The sequence below is a fragment of the Schistocerca serialis genome, chromosome 4, assembly GCF_023864345.2.
Source record: "Schistocerca serialis cubense isolate TAMUIC-IGC-003099 chromosome 4, iqSchSeri2.2, whole genome shotgun sequence".
Taxonomy (NCBI): Eukaryota; Metazoa; Arthropoda; class Insecta; order Orthoptera; family Acrididae; genus Schistocerca; species Schistocerca serialis.
Genome location: NC_064641.1, coordinates 273,190,091 through 273,212,074, shown reverse-complemented (window position 1 = coordinate 273,212,074; position 21,984 = coordinate 273,190,091). Strand labels below are relative to the sequence as shown.

Sequence of the window (21,984 nt, the reverse complement as noted above, 5' to 3'; positions counted from 1 at the left end):
TAACTAGTTTTTTGAATTCCTCTCGTACATCGTAACCATACAAGTATGTTTCATAGTCTTAGTCAAGCAATTCAATACGCAAATTTTTAAGGATCCGTTGTCCGGCGAGGTCTCTCTTTAGTCGCCGGAAAAAGTATTTTAGTCAGTTCAGTAGCTTTGGAAATATGGCGTGATACGTTGTAAACCATATCTCAGACTGAAACATTCACCCGTTTCAGGAAAATTTATCTGAAACTGGCCCTAACCAAAATCAAGAACAAATTTCTGACATTATTAGAAACACTATATACTATATGTGAATTTCTGAATTGTTATGTGATTTTTGTGTGAGAGACTTTAAAACGATTTGCTGTCGCCATGGAGGCGGAGCACTGTGGAGGCAACCTGCGGACAGAACTTGTCTCGAGAATATTAAAATTTTGAATTTTAAATGTCAGATCCCAAGGAATTTAATATATAAGCCTCCGAAGGAGCTCGAGTTCTTATTTTCTACCTCATGGTGCTTTTTATCTGTTGCTTGGTTTTCCTTTATACGTGCACTCTCGAAATGTTAATGGTATACCTGTCCGTTACGCTCTTCTTCCTTTTAGCGTCTACCACAAGAATTTGATTGAATGTACTTAACGCTACAGTGCTTACTAAACGAAACAGTGACGAAACGCGCCGCTATTCTTTGGTTTATTTCTGCTTCCTCTTTTAATTAGTCTGACGAACAGTACTCAGGAATTGGCCGAACAATTGTTTTAGGCTGTCTCTCTCGTGGGTGAATTACACGTCCGCAGCTCGTGGTCGTGCGGTAGCGTTCTCGCTTCCCCCGCCCGGGTTCCCGAGTTCGATTCCCGGCGGGGTCAGGGATTTTCTCTGCCTCGTGATGACTGGGTGTTGTGTGATGCCCGTAGGTTAGTTAGGTTTAAGTAGTTCTAAGTTCTAGGGGACTGATGACCATAGATGTTAAGTCCCATAGTGCTCAGAGCCATTTGGTGAATTACATTTCCTTACGGTTCTTCCAAGAATCTCATTCTAGATAATCCATTTCTTGCGACTAATTTTATGTGGTTATCCACCGTATACCGCTAAAGATGAAAAGTCCTACACATTTTCCGGTTGTTATTGTTGGTAGTGGTTGAGTCTCTGCTTATTTACACACAATACATTCAATCTGTTTATGGTGAGGGCTAAATTACAGATCCTGCACGTCGTTTTAATGATTTAACGCCTCCGTGTACCAGTTTCACGAAGAATCCATCATTTTTTATGACTAGTGCGCCAATCTTGTAACGTAGGTTATCTCTAATTACTGACTCGATTCTCGTCATGAAGTAATCAAATTGTGTACCGAAGTAGGTTCCAGACTTGCTGATATATTTCGCCAAGCAGACCTTTGCAGGTTGGTGAGAAACACAGGGCGCACTTTACGACCTGTTTGACTAATGTTAATACTAATTACATCGGAACCAATGCGACGTATAGAATGTTTTCCTGGGCAGTTATTTCTCAGCACAATCTACACTGCAACACCTTTGCAAGTTTTGTAAATTGTTTCCGACCAACCCGTGTAGCGACTCAATTGTACCATCTTCTGTTTCAAGTGTAACCAGCGGCTTCGCACGAGCAGCACTAAGTATCTATGAGCAAACGACTTGCTGGCATAATGGTAATTCAAGTGAAAAAACTGTATCAAATTACCTGTATCAGTTTCTCAGATTAGCCTTCACACAGATCAAACAAAAAAATAAATAAAAAACGTGGTGGGGGAACTTGACAATTGTTGTTGTTGTTGTGGTCTTCAGTCCTGAGACTGGTTTGATGCAGCTCTCCATGTTACTCTATCCTGTGCAAGCTTCTTCATCTCCCAGTACCTACTGCAACCTACATCCTTCTGAATCTGCTTAGTGTACTGATCTCTTGGTCTCCCTCTACGATTTTTACCCTCCACGCTGCCCTCCAATGCTAAATTTGTGATCCCTTGATACCTCAAAACATGTCCTACCAACCGATCCCTTCTTCTAGTCAAGTTGTGCCACAAACTTCTCTTCTCCCCAATCCTATTCAATACCTCCTCATTAGTTACGTGATCTACCCACCTTATCTTCAGCATTCTTCTGTAGCACCACATTTCGAAAGCTTCTATTCTCTTCTTCTCCAAACTGGTTATCGTCCATGTTTCACTTCCATACATCGCTACACTCCATACAAATACTTTCAGAAACGACTTCCTGACATTTAAATCTATACTCGATGTTAACAAATTTCTCTTCTTCAGAAACGATTTCCTTGCCATTGCCAGTCTACATTTTATATCTTCTCTACTTCGACCATCATCAGTTATTCTACTCCCTAAATAGCAAAACTCCTTTACTACTTTAAGTGTCTCATTTCCTAATCTAATCCCCTCAGCATCACCCGATTTAATTTGACTACATGTATGGATAATTCCAACGAGTTCTGCCATTCACCGCTAGATGGCAGTGGCATCGTTTTCACGACAATAGGGGACTTTAATTCATCATAGTTCACCATTTAGAACGAAATATTTATAAATTATGTACACAAACCTTCCTCGTAAATCAGTCTATCTATTAATGTAAACTGTATCAAAATTCCGGTTCCTGAGATTAGCTCGAACATAAATGCAGAAACTCTACGGAGGCCTTTGATTTACAGATTTTGCTACGAACCAGACATTGAGATGTCTAGCACACCACTGTTCGCTCTATTAAAGATCAGAATCACTATTCACGGATAATTATAACCTATCTCCGTTTCGTTTTCCAGAGTTGTGGAATCATTAATCCTTGGTTCTATGATGATCGCCGGCGCGCTGTCATTCGCACCGAACTTCAGGAAAGGACTCACTGGCGCGTCTAAAATCGTGTACTTGGTGAACCGGCAGCCGAAGATCGCAGATCCGGACGGAGCGTCGCACGATGGATGGGTAAGCATGAATACATAAAGACACCATCTGGAAGTTCATAAGCCTTGTCTACGTTGTAAGTTGTTTTCTTTTTCTGAAGGGGTTGAAAAATTGACCCAACTAGTTGCAAAACAACGGTTTATTAGCCCTTCACCTAGATTTCGACATTTCTAAAAATATCTTCTTCAGAAGGAGTCGGCCTTGTTACATCACATGATGTAGATATTTTTAGAAATATCGAAACCTAGGTCAAGGACTAACAACCAGTTGTTTTGTAACGGTTGTCAGATTTACACAGTTGCTGTTTCGCAGCCATGTTTAAGATTTTTTTCCTTTTTTCAACACAAACCTTCTTATCTACATCTACATCTACATCTATACTCCGCGAGCCACCTTACGGTGTGTGGCGGAGGGTACTTATTGTACCACTATCTGATCCCCCCTTCCGTGTTCCATTCACGAATTGTGCGTGGGAAGAACGACTGCTTGTAAGTCTCCGTATTTGCTCTAATTTCTCGGATCTTTTCGTTGTGATCATTACGCGAGATATATGTGGGCGGTAGTAATATGTTGCCCATCTCTTCCCGGAATGTGCTCTCTCGTAATTTCGATAATAAACCTCTCCGTATTGCGTAACGCCTTTCTTGAAGTGTCCGCCACTGGAGCTTGTTCAGCATCTCCGTAACGCTCTCGCGCTGACTAAATGTCCCCATGACGAATCGCGCTGCTTTTCGCTGGATCATGTCTATCTCTTCTATTAATCCAACCTGGTAAGGGTCCCATACTGATGAGCAATACTCAAGAATCGGACGAACAAGCGTTTTGTAAGCTACTTCTTTCGTCGATGAGTCACATTTTCTTAGAATTCTTCCTATGAATCTCAACCTGGCGCCTGCTTTTCCCACTATTTGTTTTATGTGATCATTCCACTTCAGATCGCTCCGGATAGTAACTCCTAAGTATTTTACGGTCGTTACCGCTTCCAATGATTTACCACCTATGGCATAATCGTACTGGAATGGATTTCTGCCCCTATGTATGCGCATTATATTACATTTATCTACGTTTAGGGAAAGCTGCCAGCTGTCGCACCATGCATTAATCCTCTGCAGGTCCTCCTGGAGTACGTACGAGTCTTCTGATGTTGCTACTTTCTTGTAGACAACCGTGTCATCTGCAAATAGCCTCACGGAGCTACCGATGTTGTCAACTAAGTCATTTATGTATATTGTAAACAATAAAGGTCCTATCACGCTTCCCTGCGGTACTCCCGAAATTACCTCTACATCTGCAGATTTTGAACCGTTAAGAATGACATGTTGTGTTCTTTCTTCTAGGAAATCCTGAATCCAATCACAAACCTGGTCCGATATTCCGTAAGCTCGTATTTTTTTCACTAAACGTAAGTGCGGAACCGTATCAAATGCCTTCCTGAAGTCCAGGAATACGGCATCAATCTGCTCGCCAGTGTCTACGGCACTGTGAATTTCTTGGGCAAATAGGGCGAGCTGAGTTTCACATGATCTCTGTTTGCGGAATCCATGTTGGTTATGATGAAGGAGATTTGTATTATCTAAGAACGTCATAATACGAGAACACAAAACATGTTCCATTATTCTACAACAGATTGACGTAAGCGAAATAGGCCTATAATTATTCGCATCTGATTTATGACCCTTCTTGAAAATGGGAACGACCTGCGCTTTCTTCCAGTCGCTAGGTACTTTACGTTCTTCCAGCGATCTACGATAAATTGCTGATAGAAAGGGGGCAAGTTCTTTAGCATAATCACTGTAGAATCTTAAGGGTATCTCGTCTGGTCCGGATGCTTTTCCGCTACTAAGTGATAGCAGTTGTTTTTCAATTCCGATATCGTTTATTTCAATATTTTCCATTTTGGCGAAGTCAGGGACCGTGTTACGATTTTCCGCAGTGAAACAGTTTCGGAACACTGAATTCAGTATTTCTGCCTTTCTTCGGTCGTCCTCTGTTTCGGTTCCATCGTGGTCAACGAGTGACTGAATAGGGGATTTAGATCCGCTTACCGATTTTACATATGACCAAAACTTTTTAGGGTTCTTGTTTAGATTGTTTGCCAATGTTTTATGTTCGAATTCGTTGAATGCTTCTCTCATTGCTCTCTTTACGCTCTTTTTCGCTTCGTTCAGCTTTTCCTTATCAGCTATGATTCGACTACTCTTAAACCTATGATGAAGCTTTCTTTGTTTCCGTAGTACCTTTCGTACATGATTGTTATACCACGGTGGATCTTTCCCCTCGCTTTGGACCTTAGTCGGTACGAACTTATCTAAGGCGTACTGGACGATGTTTCTGAATTTTTTCCATTTTTGTTCCACATCCTCTTCCTCAGAAATGAACGTTTGATGGTGGTCACTCAGATATTCTGCGATTTGTGCCCTATCACTCTTGTTAAGCAAATATATTTTCCTTCCTTTCTTGGCATTTCTTATTACACTTGTAGTCATTGATGCAACCACTGACTTATGATCACTGATACCCTCTTCTACATTCACGGAGTCGAAAAGTTCCGGTCTATTTGTTGCTATGAGGTCTAAAACGTTAGCTTCACGAGTTGGTTCTCTAACTATCTGCTCGAAGTAATTCTCGGACAAGGCAGTCAGGATAATGTCACAAGAGTCTCTGTCCCTGGCTCCAGTTCTGATTGTGTGACTATCCCATTCTATACCTGGTAGATTGAAGTCTCCCCCTATTACAATAGTATGATCACGAAACTTCTTCACGACGTTCTGCAGGTTCTCTCTGAGGCGCTCAACTACTACGGTTGCTGATGCAGGTGGTCTATAGAAGCATCCGACTATCATATCTGACCCACCTTTGATACTTAACTTAACCCAGATTATTTCACATTCGCATTCGCTAATAACTTCACTGGATATTATTGAATTCTTTACTGCTATAAATACTCCTCCACCATTGGCGTTTATCCTATCCTTGCGGTATATATTCCATTCTGTGTCTAGGATTTCGTTACTGTTCACTTCCGGTTTTAACCAACTTTCCGTTCCTAATACTATATGCGCACTATTTCCTTCAATAAGAGATACTAATTCAGGAACCTTGCCCTGGATACTCCTGCAGTTTACCAATATTACGTTAACTTTTCCTGTTTTTGGTCTCTGAGGACGGACGTTCTTTATCAACGATGATAATGTCCTCTCTGGTAAGCCGTCAGGTATTTTATCGTTTCGCCCAATGGGGGGTCCCTCTAACCTAAAAAACCCCCGTGTGCACGCCACGCGTACTCTGCTACCCTAGTAGCTGCTTCCGGTGTGTAGTGCACGCCTGACCTGTCTAGGAGGGCCCTACAGTTCTCCACCCAATAACGGAGGTCGATGAATTTGCAACCATTATAGTCGCAGAGTCGTCTGAGCCTCTGGTTTAGACCCTCCACACGGCTCCAAACCAGAGGACCGCGATCGACTCTGGGCACTATGCTGCAGATATTAAGCTCAGCTTGCACTCCGCGTGCGATGCTGGTTGTCTTCACCAAATCAGCCAGCCGCCGGAAGGAACCAAGGATGGCCTCAGAACCCAAGCGGCAGGCGTCATTCGTTCCGACATGTGCTACTATCTGCAGCCGGTCACACCCAGTGCGTTCAATAGCTGCCGGTATGTTTCACATAACGCTACCAGCAGTGAAATCTACGATAGAATGATTTTTTCTTAACACGAGTACAATAAAGTACGTGTCAAATGAAAAGAACTGTAAGTGTTTTCTGTAAAAATGTTGTAGAGTATTTTTTCTGTGATTTCACAATGAAACCACATACGAAAACAGTCCTTATTACTGCTCGTCCTGAGTCCAGCACCACATGTCTGGCGTCTTTGATACGATGGAGTGTCTCACTGTATCACACAAGCACACCTTCTAGGTATTCCTTTCACAGGTATACGTGCGGCTTCCTTTACCTGTCTACCTTGTGGGACGTATGGTTTGTAACAGCTGATACACAGAGCTACATTTGTTCCTGCTGTAGGCGAACTCATTGAGGCCCTTGAAGCGTTACAATGACAGCTACTCTAAACTCCTTCGAAGTCATTCTATCTTATGCATTAACTATGCTGAAGATTTTTTTCACATTGTCCACATCCACACCACATTATGCGGTGCCAGCACATCACTTTCATTGTCACCGTTGAAGGCTACTGACGTTTGTCCACTTGCAAACTCATACAGTGGCTTATACAGCATGTCACTGGTCAGATCTTCAACACGTAGATTCCATAATTCTGTGGCTGAGAAGAGATGAGTCGACCCTTACTTACCAGTGACTACAGACTGAAAGCACTTGGTTATCTTGTTTAACACTGAAGATCGCTCGGTGTAATGACTTCCGCCACACAAAATGTAATTTTAAAGGCACACCAACCCCTACCACCAACAAAAGTTAAAGTTCTCTGAATTGTATAGACATAAAATAAGAAACAAGTTAAAGATAGCGGAGCACGAAAAAAGTATGGGCTTCAGCGCTCATCTCAAATCCAGGAAAAACGAGAAATTTGTGCCGTTCTGAAGTTGGCCACTAGACATCAGTAGCTACTAGTAAACGTCATATGTCATGGAAATGAGGTGAGCTACGATTTTGTTCACTGTTTGGTTCACGTAACAATCATTGTCTGAAAAACCATACTCGTAACAGATGAAGAAAGATATTTTTGTCAGAAAAATGCCATCTACTCGCCTGTTATATGAGCATTATAACTAACATTTTGCAAAGAACAGAGCAAGCGAGCTTTAAAAAATCTAGAATAAACTCTAACATTTGCTACGAACATGTAAAAGTCTCAGGCAAAATTTGCTTCAATCGCTTTCAGGATATTTTTCGTTGGCTGACACGGTGTAAAAAAAAAAAAAAAAAAAAACGTTTGTGATGCATGGTGCGCAAACGAGTGGACTCTTTCTTATACCGTAACTGGGTAGTAACTCTACATTTGACGTGTAAACTGGCCAATACATAGGATGACCCGTCCAAGGCCTAATGAGTCCATTGTTCAGTTTACGCGCTAGGTTTATCCTATTACTCATCTCTGTTCTGGTCGATTGTCTTCCAAGTTTGAGGACTGGTCCTACTGACAGTGAAATTAAATATTTATCAGACGTAATTAAAGAGGCAACGCATTATGTGATAGTTTACTATAAATTGATACATCTATTCGCAGTACGAAGAAAGAGTTAGATAACCGGTTTCTGTTGTCGAATAAACATCTTTAGATCAACGAAAAGTACAAGGAAACTGAAAAAGTTGGAAGTTGAAGAGGTAACAAATCAGTTTTTCTTAAATATTTGAAAATAATGAAAACATAATGTACCCCTATTGCAACTGGTATCACGAAGCACTTTGTGAGACGTAATCAAAAAGCGTGCATTGCAAATAGAAAATCATTTAGGCGTTCAAAATAGGGCCAATGCACTGCTGGAATCGTAGATAGCTGCCACTAGACCAACCGCTGTGCGTCCCTATGCGCCACCAGTAACAGCTTACAAACGCGACAAATAGGGCGCGCAATTACAACGTAAGTATAATGGGAGTACAGCTGACAGTGTTTAAAAACTATTTGTTATATCTTGTGCTTTCACTAATGTGATTTCCTTTAATGATAACCGTTTCCCTTTATTTTTCGTAAATCTACAGATCGTTTTTCAATAAGTGGAATCAGGCAGATAATCGTTATTTATATATTGTGATAAAGACAAATGTATTTATAGTGATAAATATTTAGTTCCTTTGCAAAAATGTACTGAGCGAGGTGATGCAGTGGTAAGGCGCTGGTCTCATATTTTTGAGGATGGTGGTTCCAGCTACCATCCGGCCATCCAGGTTTAGGTTTACCGTGATTTCCTTATATCGTTTTAGGCAAATGCCAGAATGGTTTCTTTAAAGGTGCACGGACAATTTCCTTCCTCAGCCCGAGCTTGTACTTCGTCCCTATTGAGTCCTTCATCGGAGGGACGTTAAATTGTAATCTTCCTCGCTTCCAATAGATAACAAGCATCTCCAAAACGTTTTTATAACAGGCATACCTATGGCAAACGTGCTTCTCGAATGTATGAGAGACTCGAAGTGAATGTAAGGAAAAGATTTACTCAAATACAGTCCTGTTTACTTTTTGTTCTATAATTTCTACAGGCAGCTGCAGGCCACGTATCGTACTCGGACGTCAAATTCTGCTACCCGACGCGACCAGGGACGTTGGTGCTGAAGGGGCTAGACCTCGTTGTGAGGCCAGGCCAGACGGTGGCGCTGGTGGGGCCCTCTGGCTGCGGCAAATCCACCTGCATTCAGCTGCTCGAGAGGTTCTACGATCCCGCCTCCGGGACAGTGGTGAGTACAGACAGGCAGCGAAAGTCCAAGGCCCGACGTTCTGTGCAAGTAGCTGGAGTTCATTGACGGGAAGGTGGCAGCTAAAACTTTTCGGGATATATATGAATTTAGGTGATATCAAACTCTCAAAATGGGGTAGCTGTTTTCCTATATGTCACCTAATGAACAAAATACGGGCATACGATGTATAAGACCAGCTTTATGTTTGTCCATGCACTCCTCTACAAGAATCTTTCACCAGTTCATGTCTTTTACCCACCTTCTCATACCCTATATATAACGTGAACTCGACTCCTACAACTTTATTGTTACCCTCTTATCACCAGTCCAGGTGTGCTGTCGCGCCTGTATCAACACGTCCCAACTGCTCTACACACTCTCTGTATCCTCTCTCAGGCCAATTTTAAGAGATTCCCACTACCTTGCCAAGAAACACTGCCTGACACCTCCTCCCCCCCCCCCCACCCTCCATAAATTTAACCCGCTCTTCCGTTCCCCTTTCCGATTCCAGAGCTTCCTTGGCCCGGCTCCCATCCTACAAGGGCTGATCAACAAAAACTGAGACCGATTTTTTCCTGTAGTTTCCGTGATAGTTTCCTATCTGTACCATGAATATTTGAAAAGAGCTGGTTTTAATGTGTAATGTCCACAGGTGGCAGCATTCTCGTGTCGGTAGGTCGACAATAATCCTCTACTTTGTAGATATTCTATGAATTTCGCATACCAAGCAATGGAGATGCCACGAGACGAGCAGTACGGCGCAATAAAATTCTGTGTTCGTTTAAACCATATAGCCGCTGAAACTTATAAAAACCTGCAGCAAGCGTACGGTGAAGATGCACTGCCTTGTGCAACAGTGTTTAGCTGGTTCAAGGACTTCAAAGAAAATTGATTTCTTTGTTCTAAGAGTGGTGGGCCTTGCGTTTCGGCTTCTTGTGTGACTGAAATCAGCTTCAACACTGCTGCTAAGACCGTCTTTGAGGATCGCCCGATAATATTACGTAACCTCAGTCGAGTTTGAGAATTTCATATGGAAGTTTCTTTATGATTATCCATGATCATCTCCGTACAACACGTGTTTGTGCCATTGGGTGCCACGTCTGTTGACTCCCGAACAAAAGGCTGTGCGAATAGATACAATCTGTGAGGGGATGCGTCTCTTTGCTGATGGAGGGGATTCGTTTCTGGATTCGATTGTCACCCGGGATGAGTTATGGCTGCATCATTACGATCCTGAAGGAAGACGATCCAGCACAGCGTAGAAATCGCCAGCTTCTCAAACATCAAATAAGGCGAAAGTTATCCATCTGCAGATAAAGTGATTTTTTGATTGTCTTGGGACGATTTACCAGCAGGCACTTCCCCCTCATACTACTGTTACAGCACCATACTACAGGTCAGTATCAGCTAAACCGAGGAAGCACATTGCAAGGAAACGACCAGAACTTTCTAGGACTGAGTGGCGACTTCATCATGACAACAGGGGCGACCTCACGTCTCATGTCGAGTCTTGCAATTTCCCGCATCCGCCTTATATCCCCGATGTTGCACCCTATAATCCCCCCCCACACCAATACTAAAGGCAAAGCTTCGGGGCATTCGATCTGGGAACTCTGAAGCAGTGTTCGAGTGTTCGAGAAAAATGAATCGATTCTCAAGGACTTGACAAATAATGGCCTACGTAGTTCGAGAACTCGCACAGACGCTATAAAATGTGCATTCGAGTTGGAAAGGTGCACTTTGAAAAAAATCAAGTAAACATTGAAATGGAAGAATAAGTATCTGTAAAAAAAATGAGTCTCGGTCTTTGTTGATTAACCCTAGTGGCTATCTGTAACCTGACCCTATGTTTTCTCATCAGTCATCCTGCCACAGTACACGTATCATCACAACCCGACTCACAAGAACCAAGCATCTCTTTAAACATCTTAACTACCCCAAAGGACCAATGCGCCTTCGCTCTCCCCATAACTGATAATAAATGAATATCCCTCCCATTAAGTGATACTCAATTGTTTGTTTAAGCAGTGCAGTGTTTGTTTAAACTTTCTCTCACAATGATTTCCTAGTGTTCTTTCAAAAATGATCTATGAAGAGTGTTTTTTTAATATCATTTGTGTATAGTTAGTTTAGTCTTTTCACATTTTTATTTCATCTCTGTAGCTTTTAAACTCCACTCTAAGACAAAAAAAAAGGACGGAACATGAAGGAATTATCCGAATGGGACGGAAATCAGAGATGTGATGTACATGTACAGAAAAACTAATGATCACTATTTCACAAAAATTGGAGTATTTATTCAAGAAAAAGAGCTTCACAAGCTCAGCAAGTCAGTAACGCATTGGTCCACCTCTGACCCTTATGCAAGCTCTTATTTGACTTTGCAATGATTGATAAGAGTTGTTGGATGTCCTCCTGAGGGTTGGCGTGCCAAATTCTGTCCAATGTGCGTCAAAATCCCGAGCTGGTTGGAGGGCCCCGCCCATAATGCTCTAAATGTTCCCAACTGGGGACAGAGTCAGCGACCTTGCTGGCCAAGATAAAGAGTTTGGCAAGCACGAAGTCAAACAGTAAAAACTCTCGCCGTGTGCAGGCTGTCATTATTTTGCTTGAGATGTAAGTCAAGGATGGCTTGCCATAAAGGCCAACAAATGGGGGATTGCCGTAAGCAAGCCATGTATGACAGCCAAAGGGATGCTGCTATGAGAAGAAATGGCAACCCAGACCATTACTCATGGTCGCCAGGCTGTACGGCGGGCGACAGTCAGGTTGGTGTCCCAGATACGTCTTTGGCCTGTAATCTTATCAGATGGGGTATTATTGTCTCCAGTGAGCCCCGATGACCAGCGAGGACGAGACTGGAGACGCCCCAGACAGCTGAGGCCCGACAACGGGAGTGATGGTCTGGGGTGCCATTTCATTTCTTAGCAGGACCCCTTTGGTTGTCACTGACGGCACTCTTATAGCACAGCGGTACGTCGACGATATTCTATGCTCTGTTTTGTTGCCTTTCAAGGAAACCCTTCACGGACTTCCATTTCAGCAAGGTAATGCCCGCTACGGTCGCAGGTTCGAACTCTGTCTCGGGCATGGAGGTTAGTTAGGTTTAAGTAATTCTAAGTTCTAGGGGACTGATGACCTCAGAAGTTAAGTCCCATAGTGCTCAGAGCCATTTCACCTTCAACATAACAGCTGTAATGTATTGTTTATAAATAGATGGAAAGACCCATTATTGTGGGGTTGCAAGAGTCCTAGCTGATCAATTGGAGGGGCCGTATCCATTAAATATTCCTCAGCTCACGAAGATATAGGACCGGGAGCGGCGAGAGCTGGAACCGAAAGCGTAAATCTCACATCATGGCAATCCAGGATTGAAATTAGTCCATCCAGGAAGTCGGTCAAGCCCCTCGTGACTGTGAAATATTCCACAACAGTTATGACACAATTCGGTAATGATGGACTGGCATGATGTGCTATAGGAGGACGAGCGGGTGACCTTTAACAGGCAACAGGTTCTTTGTAATGGGGAGCTTCATAGGAGAGCTGTGGGATGGTGATGCGAAAACAGCAAATGGTGCTATAGTGTGGGGACAGCCCGACTGCTAACTCAACACGTGTAACTCAATAAGCCATGCGCAATAAAACATTCGTCATACATCTGTCATTGCACTATTGAAAAAGATTTGAAAAAGCTGCTCCATGATCAGAATGACATTTCACGCTTACATATTTCTGGTTGAGCAAGTAGAAATAAAAACCGAAGAGGCATTGTACAACAATGAGTTTTGACTTAAATTATACCACATAAGTAATCCTGATAAGTATTTATCAAGAACGAAGAAGACTAATGATATATTCTTGCTATTTTTGGATGTATAAAAATTCCTTTCTAATTTAAAGTGGGAAAAGGCAGGTGAAATATGGGAAAGATCAATATCTGCAAAGCCCAAGTGGTATTGAGTGGGTAATTACGACGCAGTAACTCTGACTGAAAAGGGTGTAAGTTAGGTTACAGTATGTAGTAACTGCAACTCTGCACTGACGCCGAGAGTGTGACGACGGAGACCATTTCAGAGTAGGAATAAAAATGAAATGGGGTTTTACATGAATATTTCCACACAACATAGCTTTTCTGACTAAAAAGAAAGAAAATATAGAACTCGAAAGTGAAATCGATAAGCTGTTTAGTAATAGATGACAATTACACTGGAAATGAAGAGTGGCAGCACGGAAATAATCAGTTGCTGAACGTGAATATTGTCCACAGCGCACTCTGTATTAACTGCAGATCAATTTGCGGTTCAATAGATACATAAAATTTAAAAATTTCGATTCTTCGTCCCATAGCTCACAAGATGATCCTGAGAGTAATGTGACATTCCAACTGCATTGTGCAATTGTTTGTTGGTTCAACAAATACTCTAAATCGGTTTGCTGAGGAAATGAACTTGGTTTAATTAATCCTCATGTGTACTTGAGTAGATTATACAGAAATATATTTACTGATTTTCTTCACTGATAGCTGTTTGGGTCATCCAGTGCCCAATGTATCTCTTTTAGTCTGTCAAGTAACAGGATACATATTTTGATGCGAAACTTTCATAATCACTTCAATTATGTTATTATCAGACCGCACTTTTCAGGTATATTACTGTCGTACAAGAAAATGAAACAGCAAGGTTCTTCTAAAGAACAAAACGTTAAAAACTGACGACTTAACGATTTCTTAATAACACCCGGTGTGAAGTTAAACTGTTAGGATCTTAACGTCTGACGAAGAACTGACTGATATTTTTGGCCCCAGTATAACAGTAGTGTCCATCTGTTAAGACGCCTTACACAAACACGAGCACGAACCCTATTTTTTACGAACACAGTTCACAGTGGTCGTCTTGAAAACAAAACGATGCCGAATCGTATACGGAACGCAACTCCTGTGTGACACGAATGAAGACTGAAAAGAAATTAGTATTTTCAGACCAAATTCAAATACGTTCCCCATCCAGTTCTTTCTGTCGCGTAGGCTTCATTATGCACCCTCTACGCAAGCTGACGTGTATAAGAAGTCGGCAGCGAACTGAGTGTTCGATGAGAAATTCAAAAGAACAGCAAGATTGAAACTGGTCATCACAAGCATCATTACCTGTCCAGTGCTGTCAGAATCCTGGAAACAAAAGATAGTTTACTTGCCCCTTTTTATATAAATATCATTAACTTCTACAGAATTAAAACAGAGTTTCTAGTCTTATGCATACACAGGTGGTGAATTATGAACAAAAGCTGGCGTTGGAGACTGAAAATAAACTAATCCACAAGCATGGTATGTCTTCCAGGACCTTGACGGACGGGACGTATCCAAAGTTACGATGTCGGCTCTGAGGTCTCAGTTGGGTCTCGTACAGCAAGAACCTGTTCTCTTCGACAGAACCATCGCTGAAAACATTGCTTATGGGGATAACAGCCGGAACGTTCCCATGGACGAAATCATAGAAGTGGCGAAGAAAGCGAACATCCATAAATTTATATCAGCGCTACCACAGGTAGTTGCATTAGTCAGTATTCTCTGTATATATCAGTACAATACATTAGTTCAGAAATATTTTGGGTGTTTTGAAAGAAACTTTAACTTATTTACTTTCAGGGTTACGACACACGTATGGGTGAGAAAGGAACTCAACTCAGTGGAGGCCAGAAGCAGCGCGTAGCGATCGCGAGGGCGTTAGTTCGAAACCCACGTGTCCTGCTACTAGATGAAGCTACTTCAGCACTGGATACAGAGAGCGAAAAGGTCAGTGTTGCTTATTTTATTTTGCTTCTCGAGATAAGTTAATTATTTTTCTGCGTAGTTTTATGGCATTACGTTGCATTATTTGTACAAAATGTCAGAGCTAATGCATAATTTTGCATCCACTGCTGCATAAAGTTCTCCTTTAGACTCTTCCACGCTGTACGGCCCTCCGTTCTACGACTCAGTTTCGATCCTATATGTTTTCTAACGTTCTCTACCCACTTCCGCCGTTGTCAATATTTTTTTGTGTCCTGGAAACCAACAAAGAACCATTTTAGTCTATTTACTATCCATTCACCTGGTTGCACGTCCTTTGGTTTCTTGTAAATTGCGCCCAGTGAAATTTGCACCGAGAAATGTCGAAGAAAGATCCATTAATCCACGTGTCCGAACTCCGCAATTTGCTCGACAGGTAGAAGAGCCTAGTTCTCTCCGTGTTGTACAGCTGAGATGCTTGATTTTTTTTTTTTCAACTGGAAGTCATCATAATTTATATTTCTGACAGAGGCAATCAAAAAAATTTTACTTATGACACGATATTCGGAAACTACAATGTAAAACATAAAAACCAAATTCCAAACAATCGTTTGCTCTTGACAAAATAAATATTCAAAGGCATACGGTCCATACCCGGAAAATGTCGTTTTGTTACCCAATGAGCCAGCACACAATGGCACCCAGAATTAATAAGACATTCTTTGCCCGATTTCGGCACCCCGATCGGTGACGTGCTGCAATGACAGAATCGAGGCATACGCCCTGCTGTCTTTCTCCAACGATTTTACGGAAACTAATCACTAAAAACATTGATTTTCACGTTTATTATAGCTTTATATGTCATCATGTCGGACATAGACTTACTTAAAGGAGAATATCACAATAAGTTTGACTATTAGGAAGATGAAGGACACCTCACCATGAAGCTGACATACAAAGCTATACGTAACGTAAAAATCAAAGTTTTTTGATGAATTGTTTCTGTAAAACCATGTGACAAAGACTACAGAGCTAACGAAGTGTGTTTAACACTCTATCCGCAATGGCATTGCTGCACCGTGACTAACAGCTAACAGCGTTGTCTGTGTGCGCCCGCAGACGTGTATAGCTGCTCTAGACAGCGCGGCGAGTCGATATGCCCTGTCTACTGGAACAACTTTGTTTTTATTATCGTATGCTTTTACGATGTCAATTTTCGTTATTAGTTATCATACAGCCTGCATATTTGAGTTCCTTCAACCGCAGATTCCGTACTAAAGAGTGGGCTAATTTCGACTATTCATTATATCTTTTTACAAAACGTTTTCCACTCACAGCTCGAACTGTAATTTTGAGGACCTCGCCTATTCCTCCGTTGTAAATAAGCATCACTATTTCTTCCCTACAAAGATAGTAGTAATATCCTATTGTAGTTACCAAAGCAGCTATTCGGACTTGCGCAATACTTCCAAAAATTTTCACTATATGCTTCAAAATCAACAATATTGAGCCCTATCTGTTTTAGGCTGTTGCAGGGAAGCTACCATAGGAGTCAATCTATCTTTCTTTCTAAGGATAGAGTCAAAAATAAATAAGAGCTCAGAAATTGAAACGAGTGCAAAGTGGCAGTCATAACTAACACTAAACTTTTTTTTAAATTTGTATGGACAATGTTTCAAATGTCCGTACGGCCATTCAGGTTTCTGTTTTCCGCGATTGGCTTATATCACTTAAGGCAAATGCTGAAATTTTTCCTCTGATAGGGTACGGCCGATTTCCTTCCCCATCCTTGCCTAATCCGAGCTTCTCTCTCTCTCTCTCTCTCTCTCTCTCTCTCTCTCTCTCTCTCGCTCTAATGATCTGTTGTTGATAGAACGTTAAGCCCCAATTTTCCTTTCTTCATTTTTATTTCTTTTTTCATTCTTTTAGATCGTGCAAGAAGCTCTGGATAAAGCAAAAGAGGGTCGAACTTGCATTACCATCGCACATCGATTGTCAACAATTCAAGATGCAGATCTTATATGTGTCATCAACAACGGAAAAATAGCGGAAATTGGAAAACATGCCGAGCTTTTGGCAAAGCGAGGTATCTATCACAAACTGCATTGTCTCCAGTCAACGTAACATTGTCGTGAAAGTAGCTTCTGTTGAAATCTAGTCGAAACAACCGACACTTGCAATAGTTTTTGTGGTATCTGTCCTGTTTCAAAATACTTTGTTAAACCAAGCCAACATAAGTTCCTACGAGTAGCATGGGACAGACAATTACAGAATATTAAATATTCAGCATATATAGTTTTATCTCCTTGAATGATAAATAATAGAAGAAACAAAACAAATATATTTAAATACCTCTGTAACTGCTATTTACTCTATACCGTATATTATGAAGAATGTCTCCTGTCATGGTATTCAAAATGAGCAAAAGTATACAAATATTTTTCTGGAACAAAATTGACAATAACAAGGGCCTGAGTAAATGAGTAAACTTATCAAAAGTAAATTTATCAAAATATGCTGTGAAAGAATTCTTAGAAAGCAGGAAATAATTCAGAAGAACATCAAATATTAGAATGAAACTACTCACTGCAACTAAACATGTTTATCAGAAAACTCTAACCACTAAGGGTAAAAAAAAAAAATTGTAGAGAAAGTGGAAATTAAAACTGCCCAATTTAGAAATCAAAATGTCATAGAGTCTCAGTCCATAAAATGTTATACTCTGAGTTTAATATTTGTTGCAGTATAAGCATTACTCTTAGCAGAAAATATAAGTTGTTATATATAGTATACAGTGATCTTAATGTGCATTTTAATTTATTTATTAAATATATCTGATGTAGTTAGTTGTGTACATTTGATATTTTATACTGTATATTTGTGTTTATACCGTTATATAAATTCATTATTATACATTTCATGATTTTATAAACACCATTTCTATGTATTTTTGTATCGCATTTTCCTGTTTTGCTCCCTGAGGTCCTTATTTTCTACAATTTTTTGTTACTACAGATTTAAAAAAAATTCACACTTTGTAGTGTGACTTGTAATCCAACATGCCAAAAGGAAATATCTCCCAATATTTAAGTGACATACCAACTGCTTGTGTAAAGTCGAGAAAGAAATGCTAGTTGCAAAATATTTACTTAACGTGCTATATATAGTTCACTATTTAACTATATTATATTCTTCCTCAAGCCTTCAGATACAAAAACAAGAAGAAACATAACTTTACAAAAAATTTAGTTTTTTTATTAGCAATGTGATAAATGTTTCTGTGGACATATCTCTCACCAAACCAGAGAACGCCGGCCACGGTGGTCTCGCGGTTCTAGACGCTCAGTCTGGAACCGCGCGACTGCTTCGGTCGCAGGTTCGAATCCTGCCTCGGGCATGGATGTGTGTGATGTCCTTAGGTTAGTTAAGTTTAAGTAGTTCTAAGTGCTAGGGGACTGATGACCACAGATGTTAAGTCCCATAGTGCTCAGAGCCATTTTGAACCAAACCAGAGAACAGTAAATTCAATAAATATAACACGTTTCGAATATTACTTACATTATAAGGCTTTAACAGTATTATCCATGATAATCCATTCAATTGTAATTGTATTATTGCCTTAACATAAGCGAATGACAACAGAAATACATAATTCCATACAGTAAAATTTCCAAACAGATTAAAACTGTGTGCTAGATTGCTACATGAATAAGAGACCTTGCCTTTTAGCAAATAAACTACTCAGTCATGACACATCTTTCGTTCTGCCAACATCTCTCTCCTGTCTTCCTAGTGTGGCACATAGTTTTAATCTGGCAACAAAAATCAAAACAGATCACACTCTGCTGCAGACTGATAGATTTCTTCCGGTCTTCTGAGCAATGTTGAACATAGAAGTTAATTGTGTAATGGTCTACACATTCCTCTTCTTGCATAATTTACTCTGCTGAAATATGTTGCACAAACAGTCTGTACTTCTTGTTTAGATTTTTACAGAAAAGTTTGACTGTGCAATGAAAAAGTAGTTTAACGCAAATGTCCACATTAAAAAAAAAGTACTCCTTCTTCTAGTATGCATGGAGCTCATTCTGTATTCAAAAACATAACATTTTGTTTAGCATGAAACAACAGATAAAACAGAAGTTAATAACGTAAGAGGATATGCAGTGGCTGTTTTCAAAGGTGCAACTGGTTTGAAACTAGACATAACATCTTTATTTATAGTTCAATGAAAAAATTGTATAGAAGTAATTACAACAAAAAAATAATAATGTCAGTAGATTACCACTATTTGTTATTGGTTGTTAGTGAACCATCCAGAAATAACCTACAATGGCATCTTCATGAAGGCTCTCATTCGTTATGGATTTTATGAAACAATTTGATAATGAAGAAAGGATGAATCAGTTCACTATAACAATGAAATCTCAAATTAGTCCTATACACCAGTGAGTCCATGATATTATGAAAAATATATTTATTTTATGAAATAACGGTAGTGTAGTGTATTAATGTCAGCATACTTGAGTGCAATCCAGTATGACACAAACATCATAGACCACTGCAGAATACAATATATAATTAAGAAAAGAGCAGAGTTTTCTTAAAAACCAGTGAAATGAAATTTCATAACCCTACACACAAGACAGTGTACCTGGTCACCGCAAATCAAATATTATTTACTTTTAATTTTCCATCATTTATTTACTTCATTTACACCTCTGTTTATATTCTACCAATGTATTCAGATATATACATTTCCAGACATTTATGTAAAGTGAGAAATGTTTTACTTGAACATTGCCAAATGGACTATGTATGTCATAATACTGGCCTCAAATTGTAACTGAAAGTTTTATGATTGTCTGTCTGCTCCTTTAGTTATCTAATTTTTATCAGATATGCAAATTATCACACCCTGAGAATGTGGGAGGGAAAAAAGGTGTAAACTTTAAGCAGTGGTAAGAGAATTAAAGAAAAAGATGCTTCGAACAACATGCATTAGTGACACATTGTTTCTGTTAGAATTTTAATACTCTGTCAACAGGAAAATCATGAAAAAGGTATAAAACATACACTCGATGTGAAATATAAAGGTGATTCTTTCCACCATTTACAAACTCTAGTGGCTGATCAGAGGGTATGGATATTGATGAGAGGACATGGAACAAACAAGATCTAATGAACTTATGACTGGAAATGTGTGGTTTGCTTGCTAGGCACCAGTTATTCAATCACACTTCATTACAGAGACTGTGGTCTGATACACACAGCCACAGTTGCAGTAAATATGGTTTCCTCCTAGAGCATGGTACTATTCCTTATACACTCCTGGAAATTGAAATAAGAACACCGTGAATTCATTGTCCCAGGAAGGGGAAACTTTATTGACACATTCCTGGGGTCAGATACATCACATGATCACACTGACAGAACCACAGGCACATAGACACAGGCAACAGAGCATGCACAATGTCGACACTAGTACAGTGTATATCCACCTTTCGCAGCAATGCAGACTGCTATTCTCCCATGGAGACGATCGTAGAGATGCTGGATGTAGTCCTGTGGAACGGCTTGCCATGCCATTTCCACCTGGCGCCTCAGTTGGACCAGCGTTCGTGCTGGACGTGCAGACCGCGTGAGACGACGCTTCATCCAGTCCCAAACATGCTCAATGGGGGACAGATCCGGAGATCTTGCTGGCCAGGGTAGTTGACTTACACCTTCTAGAGCACGTTGGGTGGCACGGGATACATGCGGACGTGCTTTGTCCTGTTGGAACAGCAAGTTCCCTTGCCGGTCTAGGAATGGTAGAACGATGGGTTCGATGACGGTTTGGATGTACCGTGCACTATTCAGTGTCCCCTCGACGATCACCAGTGGTGTACGGCCAGTGTAGGAGATCGATCCCCACACCATGATGCCGGGTGTTGGCCCTGTGTGCCTCGGTCGTATGCAGTCCTGATTGTGGCGCTCACCTGCACGGCGCCAAACACGCATACGACCATCATTGGCACCAAGGCAGAAGCGACTCTCATCGCTGAAGACGACACGTCTCCATTCGTCCCTCCATTCACGCCTGTCGCGACACCACTGGAGGCGGGCTGCACGATGTTGGGGCGTGAGCGGAAGACGGCCGAACGGTGTGCGGGACCGTAGCCCAGCTTCATGGAGACGGTTGCGAATGGTCCTCGCCGATACCCCAGGAGCAACAGTGTCCCTAATTTGCTGGGAAGTGGCGGTGCGGTCCCCTACGGCACTGCGTAGGATCCTACGGTCTTGGCGTGCATCCGTGCGTCGCTGCGGTCCGGTCCCAGGTCGACGGGCACGTGCACCTTCCGCCGACCACTGGCGACAACATCGATGTACTGTGGAGACCTCACGCCCCACGTGTTGAGCAATTCGGCGGTACGTCCACCCGGCCTCCCGCATGCCCACTATACGCCCTCGCTCAAAGTCCGTCAACTGCACATACGGTTCACGTCCACGCTGTCGCGGCATGCTACCAGTGTTAAAGACTGCGATGGAGCTCCGTATGCCACGGCAAACTGGCTGACACTGACGGCGGCGGTGCACAAATGCTGCGCAGCTAGCGCCATTCGACGGCCAACACCGCGGTTCCTGGTGTGTCCGCTGTGCCGTGCGTGTGATCATTGCTTGTACAGCCCTCTCGCAGTGTCCGGAGCAAGTATGGTGGGTCTGACACACCGGTGTCAATGTGTTCTTTTTTCCATTTCCAGGAGTGTATATCACACCATAGTGCCCTCTCCTGCCATAGTAATTGGTAATGTTGCATGTGATTCACTTCTCGTACTGACTCACATTGTAGTGAATGTGATGCAGTGTTGTACACAATGGCTCGGCTCCATATTTGAAAAGAGAGCTTCCTGATATGGTGTTTACATATGTAAAGGCGAATGGTAATTTGTGGTGGGCAG

At 41.4% G+C, this 21,984-nt stretch overlaps 1 protein-coding gene across 5 annotated transcripts in view; it reads left to right on the top strand.

Moving 5' to 3' along the window:
* LOC126473831 (ATP-dependent translocase ABCB1-like) overlaps nucleotides 1–17,851 on the top strand; it is a 272,239-nt gene extending 254,388 nt beyond the window's left edge. For 3 of the 5 annotated variants that reach the window (XM_050101153.1, XM_050101154.1, XM_050101155.1), the window contains exons 19-23: nucleotides 2,776–2,935; nucleotides 9,085–9,279; nucleotides 14,613–14,819; nucleotides 14,921–15,067; nucleotides 16,973–17,850. In XM_050101153.1, the coding sequence (XP_049957110.1) occupies nucleotides 2,776–2,935; nucleotides 9,085–9,279; nucleotides 14,613–14,819; nucleotides 14,921–15,067; nucleotides 16,973–17,167 (904 nt within the window). In that variant the 3' untranslated portion in view covers nucleotides 17,168–17,850. Of the gene's footprint in view, nucleotides 1–2,775; nucleotides 2,936–9,084; nucleotides 9,280–14,612; nucleotides 14,820–14,920; nucleotides 15,068–16,972 lie in introns of all 5 variants that reach the window. The other 2 variants (XM_050101157.1, XM_050101156.1) reach the window with 2 other exon arrangements.
* The last annotated feature ends 4,133 nt before the right edge of the window (nucleotides 17,852–21,984 follow it).